Source organism: Equus quagga, chromosome 18 (genome assembly GCF_021613505.1).
Source record: "Equus quagga isolate Etosha38 chromosome 18, UCLA_HA_Equagga_1.0, whole genome shotgun sequence".
NCBI lineage: Eukaryota > Metazoa > Chordata > Mammalia > Perissodactyla > Equidae > Equus > Equus quagga.
Window position 1 is genome coordinate 1,781,377 of NC_060284.1, and position 18,062 is coordinate 1,799,438.

The following is an 18,062-nucleotide window of genomic DNA, read 5'->3' on the forward strand; positions in this document are numbered from 1 at the left end:
TCTGCACGGGAACTGCGGACAGCTCAAGACAAAGGTTCCTCCCCGCCCCAAGATCTGACGTTAGGGGGCGTGGGAACAGCAACCCTCCTGACATCCCGTTCCATCGCTTCTGACATTTCCCTCACAGAACCTGCAACTGTGACATCACCCTTGTTTGAATCTGGTGTCTTCCTTCTGGTCCGACCCAAATTAGCAGGGTTCCGGCCTCTCTACACAGCCTCCCAGGCCCTCCACTGGCTGGGACCCCATTGTGGGCTTCCTCCCCGACTGGAATTCCCCTCAGCGTCTCAGCACTGTCTCCACTTCTTGTCTTATCTCTGCCCACATTACAACCGTGGGCTAAAGGCAGGGACCATGATTTATTTGGCTTTTTTATACCCACCACCTAACACATGTAGGCATTTAATAAATGTTTGTTGAATGACTGATATAGGAAATATTCGAAATCCAATGATCTACTCTCTAGAATATATAAGGTGTGGTTCACGCTCTGAGTCAATAGACATTGGCTGTTTTTCTTCATCCTAAAAAAACATTGGTTTGGTTTGCAATAAGTTAGTAAAAGGAGAAAAAAATTAAATGGATGAAGTTTGAAGTTTAACAAATCAAGAGTTTGTCCCAGTTTCAGTGTTGTGGTTCAGATAAAATGTCTTCCCTAAACAGCCATGTGCTCCCCCCAAACTCCCAGAAGCCACTGGCCTCCTGGCCCCGGGGGCACACCACAGCCGAGACATATTCAAAGCACAGGACCCGACAGACCACCACCACTGGCAAGGCACAAACACATGCAAACCCGAGATGGAGTTTAAAGGGCCGTTAAGATTGATTCCCTCGAAGAAGAATGAAAACCAGATGCTTCCCCCTAGGAAAAGAGAGAGCGAGGACAGCGCGGGAGAGCGAGTGTGGAGGGGCAGACTGGGCTCCGCCAGCGAGCGATGCTTACCCACCGTTAACCCCAACAAACTGAAGGTTCTTTTTGGTCCCATTACCTCCTGCACGGAAGCCATAGTCTTTCTTTTTCATTATGGATTTAAGGCTGGTCGACGGGGAGATCTCTAGGCAGACACAACATCACAGGTTAGAAGGATCTTGGGGATGCCCCAGAACGCAGCAAAACCAGACTCTCGCTTTGAGAGGACTCAGACTGAAGGGTGTGAGGAGGCAGAAGGGGACAAGGAACTTGATGATGTCAATCAAATATCTGGAGGGTCCCAAGGAGGCCAGCCTTCTGGTCAACGCCAGCCGAGCTGTCCCTGATCACACACACCCTCCCTGTGTGGCTCACAGATTGGAGCCCTCTGTAGGAGGGCCAGGTGTTGTGGGTGCCTTTGTTGTCCCCATCTCACAGCTGGGACATCGGAGGCTCAGACTTGCTCAGGGAAGGGCAGAGCCGGAGCCAAACTCGGCTCACAGACTCCTACTCCTGCCTCTGCTCCAGGCACCTATGCCGTCCTCCCTGGGTCACGTGCCAGGCGACACCTGTGATGTGGGGTAGGCAGGGCACACACACGAGCAAGGGCACACGTCTTCTGCTGCTGGACTCAAAGGGACAGGGGGCAAGACTAGAACCAGCACCAGGTACTGAGGCAGCAGCAGGTTTGTGATCTGTGGCAGGAAGCCGACTTGCATGCTGCTGGTTGAGCAGAGCCAAGTATGGTTCCACTTTACTCGTCAGAGAAGAGTACGTGATCGCTGACGAGCGGAAGTCCCGCTCAGCCACACACTCGACCGCCACACGTGCGTATCACTCAGTCTCTCTCCTGCACCCACACGCCCCTCCCCCCCCCGCCACGCACACAAAATACTCAGCGAAATGTTTTCAGATCTCGGTATCATGTTCCTCCAAAATCAGGCTAGAGAAAACCCCTGGTGTGCAAGAACCAGTGAGGACCACAGGAATGTAAGAGCCCAGGGAACGAGGAAGGGGCCGAGGTGGGCGGCACCCACAGCCAGGCCCTTCATCCCATATGTCGCCTTTGCGCAGTGCAGCTGGGACACAGGCACCCCTCTCGGTGGGTGCTGTGCTGCAGGCTGGGCGAGTGACGTGTGGGCTGGATTTCAGCTCCCGTTGCCCCTCCCTGGCTGGTGTCTTCGTGCCCTGCGCTATGTGAACAGCTGTACCTGGTGGTCCTGTAGTCAGTCCCAACTTTAGAGCAAGGACGAGGGGACGGAATGGAGCCCCCACTGTTACATGGATCAGTCTTTATCCCACAGGGTTCCTGGAGGGGTTTAAAGCTTTTAAAAAACATATGCATGCAATTAAAACCCTTTTTCCCTTTGACTCATCATAAAAAGGAGAAATGGCTCCCTGTCTCAGCCACCAGTATTTACCCATTGGTGGAGAGGCGGAGGGGGCCGTGGGCTCCTTCTGGGGCGGAGCCTGGGCCGAGTAGGCGGACAGCAGCAGGTTGAGGGAGCTCAGCAGCTGGCTCTGGATGCTGCTGAGCTTGGAGGCAGGCTGCTTGATGGCGCTGGCCAGCTCCGGGTACCCGTGCTCCAGGCAGCTCCACTGCTCCTGCAGGAGCTCCTGGATCTTCTTCACGTACTGCCCAAGAGTGGCATCTGTGGGTGAGCTGGGTGGCCCTCCTGGGCGGTCCTTCCCTGGGGGCTCTGAGCTGGTCTCCTCCCCCCTTGCTGGAGGCGCCTTTCTGTCACTGCTCCATGAAGTGCCTTCTGCTTCCCTGCCCAGACCCTCGGCTCCCCGCTGAGGGTCTCCCTCCTGCTCAGAGCCTGCTTCTTCGATCCTGAGCTCTGTGGAGAGGCAGCTACGCAAAGAGGGGGTGAGGACCCTCTCGGGTCCCTGTGGCAGTGACAGCTGGGGTGGTGGCACAAATTCCGCTAGGCTCTGATCCCTCTGTTGGTGATTGTCCTGTCCCCACAGAGGGCCATTCTCCTCTCCTCTAACCCCCCAGTTTTCGGATCCCGTGCTACCCAGAAGATTGACCCCTGTGCTCTTGTCACATGACTCCCTGATGAGGAGTGCGCAGAGAGGGTCAGTGCTGACTGTGGCGTCAGTCTGGCTCTGAGTGTCCTTGGTGTCCTTGTGGCTAAGCTTCTCTGCCAGCTGAGCCACAGTGCACTCCAGCTCCCGGATCCTGTGCCCCCTGGCCTGGACTTCCTCCTCCTGCTGCTGCAGAGCAGCTCTGACCCGGGCCAGCTCCTCAGCTCTTCCAGACAACTCGCCCTTAAGGTCCGAGAGCTGCTGCTTCAGGCTGGAGATGCTGCCCGGGGCCACGGTGGCAAGGCCCAGGCTCTCCTCCGTGACCCGGATGCCAACGCTCCGCACGTCCACCTCTACAGGTGGGGGTGGCGGGATCTCGCTGATGTTGAGCTCGATCTCGTCCAGGGGGAGCTCATTCTCAGGAATGGGTGATGGCAGAGGTGGGGGGCTTGGCGTTGGGGATTCAGGGCTGACCACCACCTCGGCTTCCCTGGTTTCGCGTTCACCTTGTGCATCCTCTAGGACTACAAGTGCATTCTGGGAAGAGAAAGGAGGACTTGGGAGACAGAGGTGATGCACAGCCTCTTCTTCAACCTCTGGATGCTCCGCCCCCTCCCGGACCTGCTCCGGGATCCCTGGCACCAGGTCTCTAAACTCTCTGACTTTTGGGTGGGCTGCTGCTCGTGGGGTGGAGCTGTGAAAACCCGCAAATCCTTCCGCAGGGCCAAAGGTGCCATCGCAGACACTGCCTTCCCCCTGCAGTGGAGGGAGCGTCGGGGGTGTGGGGGAACCTGAGTTTAGGCTGGGGTCCTCGGAAGCCCTGTTCTGTGGCAGCGTGGCTGGCATGCTGCATGCTCTCAGAAGCTGGGGCCGTCCGGCCCCCGAGGCGAGCTCAGCCTCCACGGGAGCCGCAGCCTCCCACTGCCTGGCAGTCTCAGCCAGCAGGGTCTTCCTGTGGAAGCTCAGCTCACTCCCGCTGGTGGAGGCCTGGGGGTGGTCCCCGGGTGGCAGTGTCTGGGCTCGCTCCTCTGTCCCCAGCGACACCTTCCTGGGCACCACTGGGGACCAGTTTTGGTGGGGAGGTGCAGCGTGGGAGCGCGCCCCACTGTCAGGAAGGCTGAAGTTTCGGGGCAAGGTGCTAAACTTGGCCTGCTTGGCCCTCCTGTGGATGGGAATCCTCTTGATGGTGTTGCCCTTCTCGATGTCATCCACATACTTGAGGAAGTCCAGGTCTAAGTGAAAGCCGTATGGGGTCTCCACGGAGTATGGGTGGCTCCTGGGAGGCTCTTTCTCTTCATCCCCCTGAGAGGTCTGGTCTTTGGCTGGGAGACAAAACACACGTAAAAAAGCAGCACACGTTAATAAGAATTACAGGGTCGTGAGGCCCAATATCTGTGACTTTGACTTAACCCTCTCACGTGAGACTTCTCCTAAATGTTCCTGCCTCTAATTTCTCCGAGGTGCACACCACCTCACGGGCGTGCGGAGAAACCATGTTATTAAACAGTGTGTACTCAGCCAGTGTCTGCAAGGAAGCAAGCAGGGGGAACGGTTTCCAGTGTGCAGTGTGTCATCTCAGTTATCACCATGGAATCTGCCGGCAGACCAGCGAAACAAAATTGTCTCATGCTGGTTTCCCGGGTTTCAGTCATGTAATTGCTGAACTGAAGTGGCCAGGAATTTGCTAAATCAACGTACTAATTACGAATACAGATGGTTTCAAAGGATGAGATACACAATTGTCTCAACATTGAAAAAGAACCTTGCATTATTCAAATAGGTAAACACTAGTAAATCTTGCTAAAGCCAGCAATATCAAGGCCTTCTACATCATTGACGCCTCCTCAGATGCCTGAGCCTCTAGATGCATGAAGATCAGAGAGAACTGGGACACGTAATCGTGCACAGCCCATGCTCTTTGCCACCTGAAAACTGCTTAGTGCTTAACAATCACAAATTTCACTCCCAAAAAACTCATGCAAGTGAAAAAATACCACATTTCAGCTCAGGAGAGGACGCTCGTGGAGAGCACAGAGGCCAGGAATATGGACTCTGCAGCCTGGTCTGTGTCTCAGCTCTGTGACCTCCCTGTGCCTCCTCACCTGTAAGATGGGAACAGTAACAGGTAGGATGAGATCATTGCGAGGACTGATTAATTAATACACATAGAGTGCTTAGAACCATGCCTAGCGTATGATAAACATTCAACACATGCTCCCTACTGTAGTCATTATCTTTGTGGAAGCCCAAAACATAGAGAACTGAAGGCCCATAATGGAAGCCGATTTGCTGGATACACAGGAAGGGCTCCACCAATTCTTTGTGACTGACTGACTGCTAAGGACAATGGCCCTGGGGGCAAAATTACAAAATAGCAGTAATTCAGTCCACTTACCTCAACCACTATTTTTTGAGCACCTATGTGTTGGCTGCTAAGCTGGATCCTAAGGACACAGAGATGAATCAGGCATAGCCCTGCCCTTAAAAAATGTCTCGTCACATAGGAGAAACACCAAGTGCCATGCAGTGTGACAAGGATGGTAACAGATACAGGCTCAAGGAACAGTCTTCCTTCCTGACTTATTGTCCCAGTTTCTCCAGAATAACTTTCTCGGACTTAGAGGTTAATTCTGCCTTGGTAGCAGAGGGATGACTTCACAAGTAGCATACGACTAGGTGTTAAATGAACAAATAGCAATTTTCCAGGGGAACAAGACAGTGGAAGACATTGTAGCTGTCCACCTCCAAGATGGCACCATCACTTCCTACGCCTCTAGACAGGCAATGGAACCCCACATGGAGAGGTGGGGCCTGTTTCCTCCCCCCTTTGAATCTGGGCTGGCCTGTGACTGCTTTGACCAAAGAAAAAGGCAGAAATGATGCTGAGAGAATTCCAAGGCTAGGTCACAGAAGCTTGTAAGTTCCTCCTGGGTCTCAGAATGCACACTCGGTGGGAAGCCAGATGCCACCTGAGAAGTTCACCTTCCCGGAGACTGCTGTGCTGCGAGGAAGCCCAGGGGCCCCAAGGAGAGGTGATGGGGGGGGGGGGGGCGATGCCCAGTCATCCCAGCCCAGGTGCCAGGCAGGAGGAGAACAGCCTTCAGATGACTGTGGCCTCAGCCACCATCTGACTTCAACAACAGGAGGTACCCCAAGTGAGAACCACCTAGCTGAGCCTCTGTTAACAATCCATGATTGCTCCAAGCCACTAAGTTTCCGGGTGGTTTGTTATGCAACAATAGAGAGCCAGGACAGATTCTAGTTAGATGTAAGAGTATGTGCGGAGGCATGGAGCTCTGCAATTCCACAGTAATTCGGGGTTCCATAAATGCCATTGACATGGCCGGAACTGAAAGTGTGGCGGAGAAGGTGAGGGGTAGAAAAAGACACCATTGGCAGGTCAGCAAGAGCCAGGTCACAGAGCATCTTATGTGCATGGCAACAAGCTTTGACTTCACTCTGGGGAAGGGGGGCCTCGGGGGGCTTCACACGAGGGAGGGACCTGGTCAAGTGCAGCACTCCTGTAGAGCATTACAAGGACACACCAGAGGCCCGAGGACCAGCTGGGAGGCTGTCGACGCGGTCCAGGTGAGAGAAGCCGAAGGGATGGAGGGAAAGGGGCAGATGACAGAGAAGGTGGAATGATGGTGTTACCTGGGGCACATTTTGGCTGCATTTCCCCCAAGGGTGATGACAATCAAGCCTTCTACCTCAATGCTGACAAGAGCTGCAGCGCCTGCGGGCAACGACCTCAGACCGCAGCAGGGGACAGGATGAGGCACTGGTGCTGATCCTGGGGTGGTCCCTGTTGGGTTCCAGAGCCGCTGTGGCGGATACCTGGACTCCAGGCGGATAAGCAGTAAACACTCCTCCAGGACCCAAAAAACTCCAAATAAGTCCCCGTTCACCCACACAATTGTTTACCCATCTGCCTTCACCCGAAGAGGCACACTGGGAGTCTCAGCAAATAAGAGCAACTGCCCTCTGTCAGTTTTCCCAGCTGCACCCGGCTGTGCTCCTGGCCTACAGGTCCGCTCAGCAGCCTCCAGATTACAGGGACAGGCCAAGTCAGAGAGGAGGAATTTGTCTACAGTTAAGTAGAGAGTAGATTTATGACCCAGAAGGCAACGAACTCTTCTAAAGGAGAGGCTGCATTATTTATCTGCTTATTGCCTCAATTCAGTAGAAATGCACTGATTTACCGAGTGGCCTCTGGGAGCAGGTCCAGAGCACAAACACAATAATAGCATCAAATAAGAAACTGCAGATTCAAAGGCAAAATCTTCCACAAGGGAGACCGAGGGGAACCAAAGGCGTCTGGAGCCTGAGCAGCTATCCAGGATGATGGGTGTAATCCACACTTTCCTAAACTAGCCCTACAGGGCATCGTGCACACACACACCGACACACACACACACACACACACACACACACACGGAGTGATCGGCTGTGCTGCGTGCCTGCCAGCTGCCACTCTGCGTCCCTTTCTCCCAGTGCAAGAGGAAAGCTGGACCTTGAATGAGCGTATTTGACTGGATAGGCTGGGAGACCTGCGCTCCCAGTGAGCTCTGCCCCTCTTAATTCTACCTGGTGACGGGTATGCAGGAGCTCGGAATTCCGGGCACGAGGCCAGGGCAAGAATTAATTAGGAGGACCATCTCTGCTCGAAATGAATTTCACATCAGATAAAACCAACACAGAGCCAAACTGGCTGAGAGCTGCACGCAGACGCGGGAAAGGGGATGGGAGGGCACAGGGAAGGAGGGAGGGACCCCGTAATTATCTTGAGGGACAAAGTGAAGTGCAACAGGTGAGTGAACCAATCAGAGGCAGTTAAAGTGAGAAAAAAAGTCCAAAAGCCTATATCAGTTTCTGAAGGAAATGGGAAAAGCAGAAACTAGAGGGAAAGTGGCCAAAAATACAGCTGGAAAGAAGGGGAATTTAATGAGCCTCTTTAACAAGCAGAGACAGCGATGGAAGCGTCTCACTCTCCTGCCTTTATTTTGTGAGACGTGTGTGCGTGTGTGCCTGGGGGAGCGGGCCTGTGCTGGGCGCGCTGTGAGCGATCACGTGGGGAGCTGCAGTGCGGGAGGCTGAGCAGGGACAAATGAGGCAGGCAAGGACGACAGGCCCTGGGGGCATTAAGCGAATCAGCTGGGGTTCTGTGCCACCACTTCCATGGATGTACTGAAAAGGCAGCTCTCTGGGGAGAAAGGCAGACTCTTGAAATATACGATGACTGCATTTGGAAAGAAGGAAGAGGCAGGGCTGGAGCTGCTGTCTGGTCCCTAAGTCCTGCGCCAGCCAGCGAAGGGTCACGTGCTTCAAGGGGGATTATAGGCTCTCCTGTTTCCTGACATTTGGTGATCTGGAAAAAGCATTTCATTAGAAGTCAGGAGATGCGGGGCTAGCCTATGACCTTCAGCAAGTTTCCTGGGGGGGGGGGGAACATTGATGGAGATATTCACTGTGCGAGATGACAGTATACTGAACAACCCTACGTGCATTATCTCATTTGGTCCTTTACCAACCCTGTGCAGTAGGTGTTAATACCTGCATATAGATGAGGTGTGGGAGACTGTTTCCAAAAATAGCCACAAGTATACCCCACCTCTGGGTGCTCCCCTCCCACAGTGACCCTGGCTTGGCCTTGTAACTTGCTTTGGCCAGTGGGTCCACAGCAAATGTAACATACGCAGAGAGCTGAAAACTGCTTGCACGCTGGGGTTTGTCTGTTCTTGCTGTGCTAGGAACCCTTCTGCCACCATGTGAACAAACCCCAGCTAGCCTGCTGGACAGCGAGAGAGACGTGGCCAAACCACCACCAATGCCCCAGGAGACATGGGGCCAACCTCCAGACATGGGAGGGTAGCGATTCTAAACCATCCAGCCAAGTCACCCAGAAGACCTCAGACACGTGAACAAGCCCAGCAAAGATCAGCCAAGCCGGCCCAGACCAGAATAACAGCCCAACCCACAAAATCTTCTGAGAAATAATGAATACCTTTAAGTCAATAAACTCGAGTGGCTTGTTACACAGCAAAGCTAACTGATACACGAGGGGACGGGGGCTCAGAGAGGGTAAATGACTTGGAGAATCACACAGGTGTGAGTGGAGGCTCTTTCACCACATTGAGCCTCTTTCTTAGACCACAGGTCCCTCATGTCTAAAATGAGGGTAATGAGCAAGAGCATGCTGCTCCCTCCTTGGTGCATGGACGAGATGCAAAAACACTCTGAAAATTACACAAGTCCGAAATAAATACTTGGCTTCATGCTCATTCCTTACCGCCTTCTCTTGTTCATACCTTAAATATATGGTTTGGGTCTCCCAGCACCACCTGTGTGTGGACCGTGTCCTGCAGGTCCCCTGGGCTATTCCAGGATTGATGGTACCCATCCCTTCCCAACCCCTTTTGCCCACTTTAACCCAGGGATAGCCCACAGCCTGCCTACCCTCTGTCTTCTCCATCGTAGGGAACGCTGACCGTCAGTCTCTCAGGCACTCTTCATCTGACAAGTCTGTAAAATCCACCAGAGAGCCCTGAAAGAAAGGACAGAAGAGTGGAGACTCTCACTAGAGTTGGAATAAGTCTGGAGGGAACAGAGCACCTGAGAAAGTAACACCCATCCCTGCCTTTCTCCCAGGGGTGCCCATGAGCTCAGAGTCCTCCAGGAAGGGAGATTAAAAGCTTGTACACACCCCCGGAGTCCGATCCTGGGTGTGTCCTCATGGAACGGTAGCAATGGTTGGCAGCAAAGGAACATTTGGTCCAAGCCCTCAGTTGGCAGAGGAAACTGAGGCTCAGAAGTTGACTGCTCTGTGCAAGGCCTCAACACGATAGTGAAGGAGCTGGAGCCAGAGCCAGGGCTCTGACGACCAGCACGGTGCTCTACACCACACCAAGAGCTGAAATCGACTCAGCCCATCATGGTAAAAGAACTTCAATCCATTTTGTGAGAAAGCTGGGATCAGAGTACCTATAAACGACCTGTGACATCCCAATCAGATTCAAGACAGAGATGATGTCATTATAGGCTCTGACCGGGAGCTGACACCCAGAGGTGACTTCTGATTGTGTTCACCTGGATGGCCAGAGGACATCAGGAACTATCAAGCAGAACACTGGCCTGGCTCTGAATTTGGGTACCTTGAGGTTCAATCACAAATTCTCCCCAAAGTTTTAATCCATTCCCAGGACTCTTTCTTTGAACGGTAAACAAAGTGGCTCCTGCCCCCATTACAATAAATCCCTCAGGAAATCAGTCTTCTATGGTCGCACCTCCACGCACATCGGAGTAATGAGTTGCCTGTGACAAGTCAGCTGTGGGTGTGGGGTTGTTGTAGGAATTCCAATGTGCTTGACAATGAACTCCAGGGTTCGGGGAGACTGGGAGTGACAGGTGGGTGAGGGGCGGTCCCCAGCAACCGAGGATGCACAAGGAGGGAACAAACAAGCAAACCGGAGAAGAGGGCGGGGAAAAGCAGGCCCACCAAAGAGGAGGTGGTCCCAGGCTTGCCTGACTGGGAGTCCATGTGCCCTCTCCCGTGAGCACTGCTCCAGCCCTGGCTCCCCCAAACCACGGGCACACGGCCACCAGAGGGGCCCTTCCCTGAGCACGTGTGACGGCTGGAGGGCAGACGGAGACACTCCCTACAGAGGGAATGCCAACACTGAGTCCACCGCTCCCCTTGGAGGCGACAAGCACTTGGTTTGGGTGGCACAGAGCTGGAGTAGAGGAGGGGTGAGGGATAAGGAGATGGAGTGAGGCGGTCCTGGAGGCGGAGACTGGCCACCAAGAGGGGTGGAAAGTTCTAACCTGGATAAGGAGATGGAGTGAGGCGGTCCTGGAGGCGGACACTGGCCACCAAGAGGGGTGGAAAGTTCTAACCTGGGGCGAGGGAGGTCGCCCTTATTAGAAAGAGAAGGTTCTAAAACAGCCCAAGTGTCCTCTGACAGGTGAATGGATAAAGAATGGAATACTACTCAGCCACAAAAAAGAAGGACGTCCTGCCATTTGTGACAACATGGATGGACTGAGGGCATTATGCTAAAGGAAATAAGTCAGACAGAGGAAGACAAATGCTGCATGATCTCACTTCTATGTGGAATCTAAAAAACGAAAAAACGAGCTCACAGATACAGAGGACAGACAGATACAGTGGTTGCCAGAGGCCAGGGGGTGCAGGGGGGGAGGAAACGGGTGAAGGGGAGCAAAAGGTACAAACTTTCATTTATAAAATAAATAAGTCCTGGGGATGTATGTACAGCAATGGGGACTATAGCTAATAATACTGTAGTGTATATTTGAAAGTTGCTAAGAGTAAATCTTAAAAGTACTCATCACCAGAAAAAAACATTTGATATACGTGTGGTGATGGATGTTAACTAGACCTATTGTGGTGAGCATTTCAGAATACACGCCTGTATCAAATCATTATGCTGTACACCTACAACCAATGCAGTGTTGTATGTCAATTATATCTCGATTAGAAAAATAAGAGGTCACTGCAGCTGCTCTCGGTGCCCAGGTCCGTGGTCTGCAGTGGGCAGAGAGGTTCAGCAGCTCCAGGGTGAGCCTGGGGAGGAAAAGCATGAGGCCACAGGCCCTAAGCTGGGCCCCGGGCCTGCCTCCCCATCATCACGGCCTCTCCTCTCCCCTCTGCCCCTTCCTCCCACCCCATAGCATGTCTGAGCACCGGGCAGGCTCAGAGCACTGGATGTGCACAGATTGTCTCAAGCGATCCTCACCATAACCCCAAGGGGACTGTTATTGTCCCATTTCTCAGATAGGGAGACTGAGGCTGGCGGAGGTAACAGGGCTCCCCAAGACGCATAACGAGCAAGTGTTGGAGAATATGTGCCCTCAAGTCCAGCCGACGTCAAGCCTGTGCTGGGGACGAAGTGACCTGTGAACATCTGCCCGCCCCATGAGGCGGCCTGCTGCTGTGACGGACCTGAGCTCTCATCGGGAGGGAAGCGCTCCTGAGCCATGTTCCTCTGATTCCCCACAAGTGCACCTGAAATGCCCTCTGGGTGTGAGGCAGGGAACTGCCCTCCTAGGGCCTTCTGGCCAGAGGTGTGGCTGGCTTCTCCAAGGCTGGACTCCAAGCAGTAAGGACCCCCCCAAGCAGAGGGGGCCCCCTGGTGCAGCTGGAGCTCTGGCTGCACAAGCTCTCACCCTCACCTCGGGGAGCTCAGTCAAGCACTGCCTTTGGTTAGATTAGGATTCAGCCCTTCGTACGTCACATCACGGAGATCCAAACAATTACACAGCGCAGAGTAGGTCAAATTCCATTAAAAAGAACTCTATAGAGACCTCTAATAGTCCTCTTTGACTTGAGGTTTACTGAAATTTAATCATTCCAAGGCTACGGAAATTAAACGGAGCTGACACCCCGGCTCTGAAGGGGAGGGCCCAGCAGGCTTTCACTCTAAAGGGCTCTCAACTCAGGAGGGAAGGGGAGCTGCCAGCCCCCTAAGGCCCTTCCAGCCCTTCCACCCCAGCTTCTCCACTTTGGCCCACGGTCCTTGCGGCGGACACCTTGGAATGCGGCTAAGAGGGCTTTCTTCCAGCGGGTGGGCGTGTGCTGGGGTCCAATGAGCGGAAGGGAGAAGTAACTGCCACATCAACACAAGCTGTTTCGTTTGCAATACAACAGAATATGAGGAATCGCTTTGTTGGACAGAAATCCCCTTTAAAATGGAATTTTGCAACCTTCTGGAGCATTTAAAATTCTGACATAAAGCAATTCATTATTCGTTCTGTTAAGCACGTTCAGAGCCTTGCAGTACCTGGTGTCATGCAACTTTTCATCTGTTTATGGCCTATCCCAGCTCAGGGATGCCCGATGAGGTCCCATCTTCTCTCAGTAGCTCATTCTATCCCAGATGTTTGAGGATACACGGCTTTATCTCTCTCTAACCCTTCTCCCTGTGAATCTGTGAAGGTCAGAACTCCTGAAGGACTCATTTCTGTCTCCCCCACCTCCACACTCCCTGTCTCCTAACATTTGGCAGTCACTCAGTCCACGGGACCATCTCCAAGCTACAAATGAGGAAACGAAGTCACAAAGAGGCCGTGTGGCCAATCCAGTTACCCGGTTTACTAGGGGTAGGACCATTTGTGCGACTCCATCACCCCACATGGCCGTCAAAGCCAATGGGCAGTGAAGAGGGGGGACTGAGGCTCCCCATTCAAAGCCCGCTGAGGAGGCGGCACTGGCAGACTTAGTGGGGCCACGTGTAACCACCAGACCTCCTTGAACGGTTCTGCAGGGTCCACGCCCAGCAGCGTGGCTTCCCCGGGTCAGCCCAACTCCGTTGAATATGCCCACTCCCATCCCCCTCCACATTTATTTCCCTTATAGTGCCATTTTCAATCTCATTTCTAACCTCAAAACCGAATGCAAAGAAACCTTCCTCAGTCCTGAAACCGAAACCCAGTTCTGTACTTTTGTTCTCCTCAAACCTCTCTTTATTCTGCAATAATAAAAATGCCGTATTTCATCTCAGAACGGGCTACATGCCAAAACAAACAGCACCTTGGATTTCCTTGAAAAGAAAGCTTGGCTCAGAGCACAGCCTTATTGCCATGAGAATTCTTGGAGAATTCAACCTTACAAAGTCAAATATTTAGCAAGGTAGCGCACCCAACAGCCCTCCTGTCAGTTCCCGCATGATCTCTTGCAAAGACAAAGCACTCTTTCCGAAAGAGAAAAAAATATTACCCATACCTCGTAGAATCCTGCCAAAATGAGGACAGCCTCCTGTCCCCTATCCCAGGGCCCACACCCCCAGCGCAAGGGCCCTGTGCTAAGAAGCAGGAGGCACCTGACAGCGCTGCTCCACACGGAGGGCTGCAGCCCAGACACGGGGTGAGACGCACTCCTGGAAAAGATTCCGCCAGACGAGTTCTCCAGCCGGCTCTCCTCCCGCCGACCCGGGACACAAAGAGATAACTCACGCTCAATAAACGACACATTAACACAACCTCATTAACTCCATCCCCACATTTTTCTGCAAGTGCCGGTGGTTTTTGCCTGCATTGCAGCAGCTGAATCGGGGCTTCACGAAGAAGAAGAAACTGGGAGCAGGGACGCTGCCACCGCATCACCTTCCCTTGGCATCCTCCCCGCCAGAGCCTGGAGCCAGCAGCCGGCTCCTCCCCGAGGGCGAGGCTGCCGCTGGACCGGAGCGATTGCTCCGGAGTTCAGCGCGGCCGCATCGGCTTCCCAGCTGTTAAGGGATCTGGTCAGGTGATCCGTGACCTTGCTGGAAAAGCAAATCCTGGCTTCCTTTTCGCTCCCAGGAAGAGGGGAGTGAGGTCAGGAAGGCATTCAATGCTCAATAAGCTGCTACTGGATCTTGCAGAAAGAGCAAGAAAGCGCAAATCCTTCCATTGGAAAGTTAGTTCCCAGAGCTGCTAGCACTGGGGAAGGACACATCTAAAGACGGCGAAACAGCACACACCCGCTTCCCCCCGCCTCGAGGCGCTCACCGTTAATTAGGCTTTTCCTCCCGCCTTCCTGCAGCTGATGAGGCTCATTAGTAAAACTCTTCCTAACAAGGACACAGCTTCCTTAGGAGTTGAAACCCTCCCGTGGTACCTCTCTTTCTTCCAGGCTCGCCCCCTGTCCCCACCGCCTCCTGCAGCCCCACAGCCCGCGAAGCTTCCCTCAGCAATCCCAGACCGCGGGCTGCCCTGGGCACTCAGGGGCTGGAAGTCCGCCGGCCGAGCAGCAAGAAATAACGAGACCGGTGAGTCCCCGCCAGACTGGCCGCTGCTGCTCCCTGCCGCTCTCCCCGTCAGATGCCCCGAGCACCGAAACGCCCCCAATCCTGGCAGAAAGAAAGGCGAGCAGGTACCTCCTGGCAGGACCCGGCTCGGGCAGGGTCCCTCGCTGCAGTGCGGAGCAGTGACTTCAGAGGGCGGGCGCGGGAGCCAGGGAGAAGGCAGCTGTGCGGAGGAAGGTCCGTGTCCGGGCAGGCGCCGGGGCAGTCCCAGCCAGCCCGCTGCCCGAAGCTCTTTGGGGCAGGGGCAGGTGTGAGGCGCGGGCACAGCTCCAGGCTCGCGGAGCCCAGCACCACTGCTGGACCTGAAGGAGATCCGGAGGGCGGGGGCGGTCAGAAAGGGGCCGGAGAGCGTCTGGGCTCCTGTGGGCCGGCTCAGCACGAGGATTTCAGGGTTAGGCTCTCGCCAAACGCGGCTTTCCTGGGAAATGAAGCCCTGTCAGTAAGGCATGTCCCAGCAGCTCTGACCTTCAGACACTGCCTGTCAAAGAGATGAGCTTTCAAAGGTCGGGGCAGATTCCTGCCGGGCCCACGCTGAGACAACGCCAGAGCCGAGCATCACTCCGAAATGCTGCCTGCATCCGGCCCAGTATGCCCAGAAAGCATGCACATCCTGGGTCCCACTTATCCTCGAGCCAGCTTGGGGCAGCCAGATGGGTCTGAGCATCCCCATCGTACTGGGGAAGAGAGACAGTCCAAGTGCCTTCCCTTGGCTCCCCCAGGAGGATATCTGGATTAAAATGAAGATTCCTGGGGTAGAATTCTGTGTTCTCCCCACTACACTGGATCACATTCCTTATTTTCCTTGGAAGGTTCCAGAGCATCTTGCTCAAGAGGGAGGTTAAGAGACTTGCCAAAGGGCAGAGGATGATGCCACGGACAAGACTATGGAACGCCGACCCTCACTTTCTCAGCTGCTCAAAGTATTTTTCTGTGTTAACTAACTACACAGAACAAATCAGCAGAATTAAAAAGAAATCAGAAATATAACGTGAATTCTGAGGTTCTATGAAAAAATACGCTGAGGAGGAAACTGCCTCCCTGATAGACTGAAAGTAGCCATCCCCCCACGCCAGCTAGAGAAGGCCAGAGGCAGCTGACACTTCACCGGGAAGCTGAGAGACAAGAGCGCCCCACTCTCCCAGGTCCCATGGCTTTGCGGCCCCCCACTCTTCCCCTCTGGCTTATCCGTGTGATGAAGATCAGTATTCTCTCCGGGGATAAATTCTTCCTTAGCCAAGAGAAAGAGCTGCAAGGCTTACTTGTAGAGCTGTGCCTTTCTCACAAGACCCAACACTCCTCGGGAACACTGGCCAGTCCCCACCTGTCCTCTGAGCTCGGTCGGCATCCCTTCCAGGGGCAGCGGCCAGCCTCCCCGCTTCCATGGCTCCTGTCTGCCCTCTCCTGCAGCAGGAGTCACCTGAACTCCAACTGCTGCCTCTGTGTGCGTCTCCCCAACCAGACACTCCACAAGGTTTGTGAAACGGAACTCACCCACAATACGGATGGCTCTACACCCAGGAGACCCCTCCAGATACCACCTTAAGGACCAGGGGAGCCCCCTGCTTTTCCAAGAGGCTCCAGGCCTCCCCTCAATTAAAAAGACAGCGGAAGGAGGGGAGGAACCACCAGCCCCGGGAGGGCCACCCATCAGCCCGGCTCAGGGGCCAGGACAGAAGACCCACGGGGAGCACACACAGCCCTGACCCAGCTCCTCCTCTTTTCAGACCTCTTTCTGGAGAGAAGCGGCACTCGCAGCTCCTGGCTCCACGAGGTACGCTGGGACAGGCCCCGTGCTGACTGCCACAGCTCTAAGAAGAGGAGAGATTCTTGTCTTCCGTGTCTCTCTGACTGACGCCGTGCACTCACTCAACTCCACAGTCAAGCAGGGAGGTGAGCAGAACCGGGGACATTACCCCGTTTGCCCGAGGAGGAAGCAAGGTGGGTTCTCAAGCTTACAAAGCTGGAAAAGGCAACTGGAGCCCACATCTTCTGCCCCCCAGTCCAGTCCCCTTTCCCCCAAACCACACGCCTGAACCCGGGTATGCAGGGGAATGCCAGAGACACACCAACACCAGGAGTGAGCCTCGGAGCTGGGGCTGTCTAGGCAGGAGGGGCCTCACGTTTAGGGGAGGTCTTCATAGGAAACCCCAACCACTCTTTCTAGGGGAGTCCATGCTTCTTTTTGGGGGACTCTTTCCATGACCCCTGACCCTTGCCATGTCTGGGATGCCGGCACGCCCCACCCCTGGGCCTCCCTCAACACACGTCTGAAGACTAGTGGCCAACTTCATGTTACCCCAAGCCCCCCAGAGAATCTCCTGCACAAATGCGTTTATCCACAGGAGCTCTTCTGGCAAGAATCATTTGGCTGAGGGGGCGCTGCCTCGTTTTGCAGAGAAACCTCCAGCTTCTACGGCCCAGGTCCCTTCGGCCCCAGGATGGAAAAAAGGTGGACTGTCCGAGCCAGGCAAGATGGGCACTCGGTGAGCAGGGAAAGAGCCAGAACTATTTTAAGAATGTGCCTTTTATGTTGCGGTCCCTCAGGCTTTTGCACTTTGCTCGGGAAGGTCAGCCGCTGGGCGTCTGTGTGATGACACGGGGCGGAGGAGGAGTGAGCTGGTCAGGTCCCTGAGCAGCCCGGGACAGCCACACCATCCTGACCCGGTGCAACTTGGACAGAGGGAGCGAGTGATCACGTGTGAGGCCTGCTGGGGGCCTGTCGGCGGGGAGTCCCCAGTCTGACCCTCTGAAGCGGAGGACGCTTCTCAGAGAGGAAACAGGACCAACTGCAGGAGAGAGGCAGCTGCGCGAACCGGGACAAATGCTCCTCGGAGAAAAAGAGGCGTCAGGGCCACGGGAAAAACGGCACCCCTCGTCCCTCCCTCCACTTAGACCTTTCCAGAAGGTGCCTGGTCCCTGGCAAACACACTGTAGGATGGAGACGCCAACAGACAAATGAGGAAGGGGCGTGAGCAGGCGACCCAGAAGAGAAGAAATACCAGCGGTTAATATTTGAAACACTTAACCGCATGAGTCAGTAATCAAACAGATGCCGGGTAAACACGGCAGCACCATGGTCTTAATGTAGCCCACACGTGCCAGGCACTCCGGGTACAGTACAAACACCCCCAGTTCAGGTTCCTCAACGGCCCTCTGAAGTGGCACCGCTGCTTCCACGATGCGAGGACAAAGCCGAGGCTCGGAGCGGCTGCCGGGGGCGGGGACCAGAGCCAAACCCAAACCCGTGAACGTGCCGCTCTAACCACGTGTGCGGTGCCACGCAGACGCACTTAAAAGTCAGAAAGAGACCTTTCAAAGGAAGG

The 18,062-nt window shown here is 54.4% G+C and overlaps 1 protein-coding gene across 1 annotated transcript in view; it reads right to left on the reverse strand.

Annotated features, from left to right (window-relative positions):
• The window catches only part of KANK4 (KN motif and ankyrin repeat domains 4), a 64,008-nt gene that overhangs the window by 22,371 nt on the left and 23,575 nt on the right, over positions 1-18,062 (reverse strand). Inside the window, exons 2-4 of the mRNA XM_046645620.1 lie at positions 9,398-9,485; positions 2,332-4,263; positions 944-1,055 (exon numbers count right to left, since the gene is read on the reverse strand). Coding sequence (XP_046501576.1) covers positions 944-1,055; positions 2,332-4,263; positions 9,398-9,413 — 2,060 coding nt within the window. The 5' untranslated portion in view covers positions 9,414-9,485. The remainder of the gene's footprint in view (positions 1-943; positions 1,056-2,331; positions 4,264-9,397; positions 9,486-18,062) is intronic.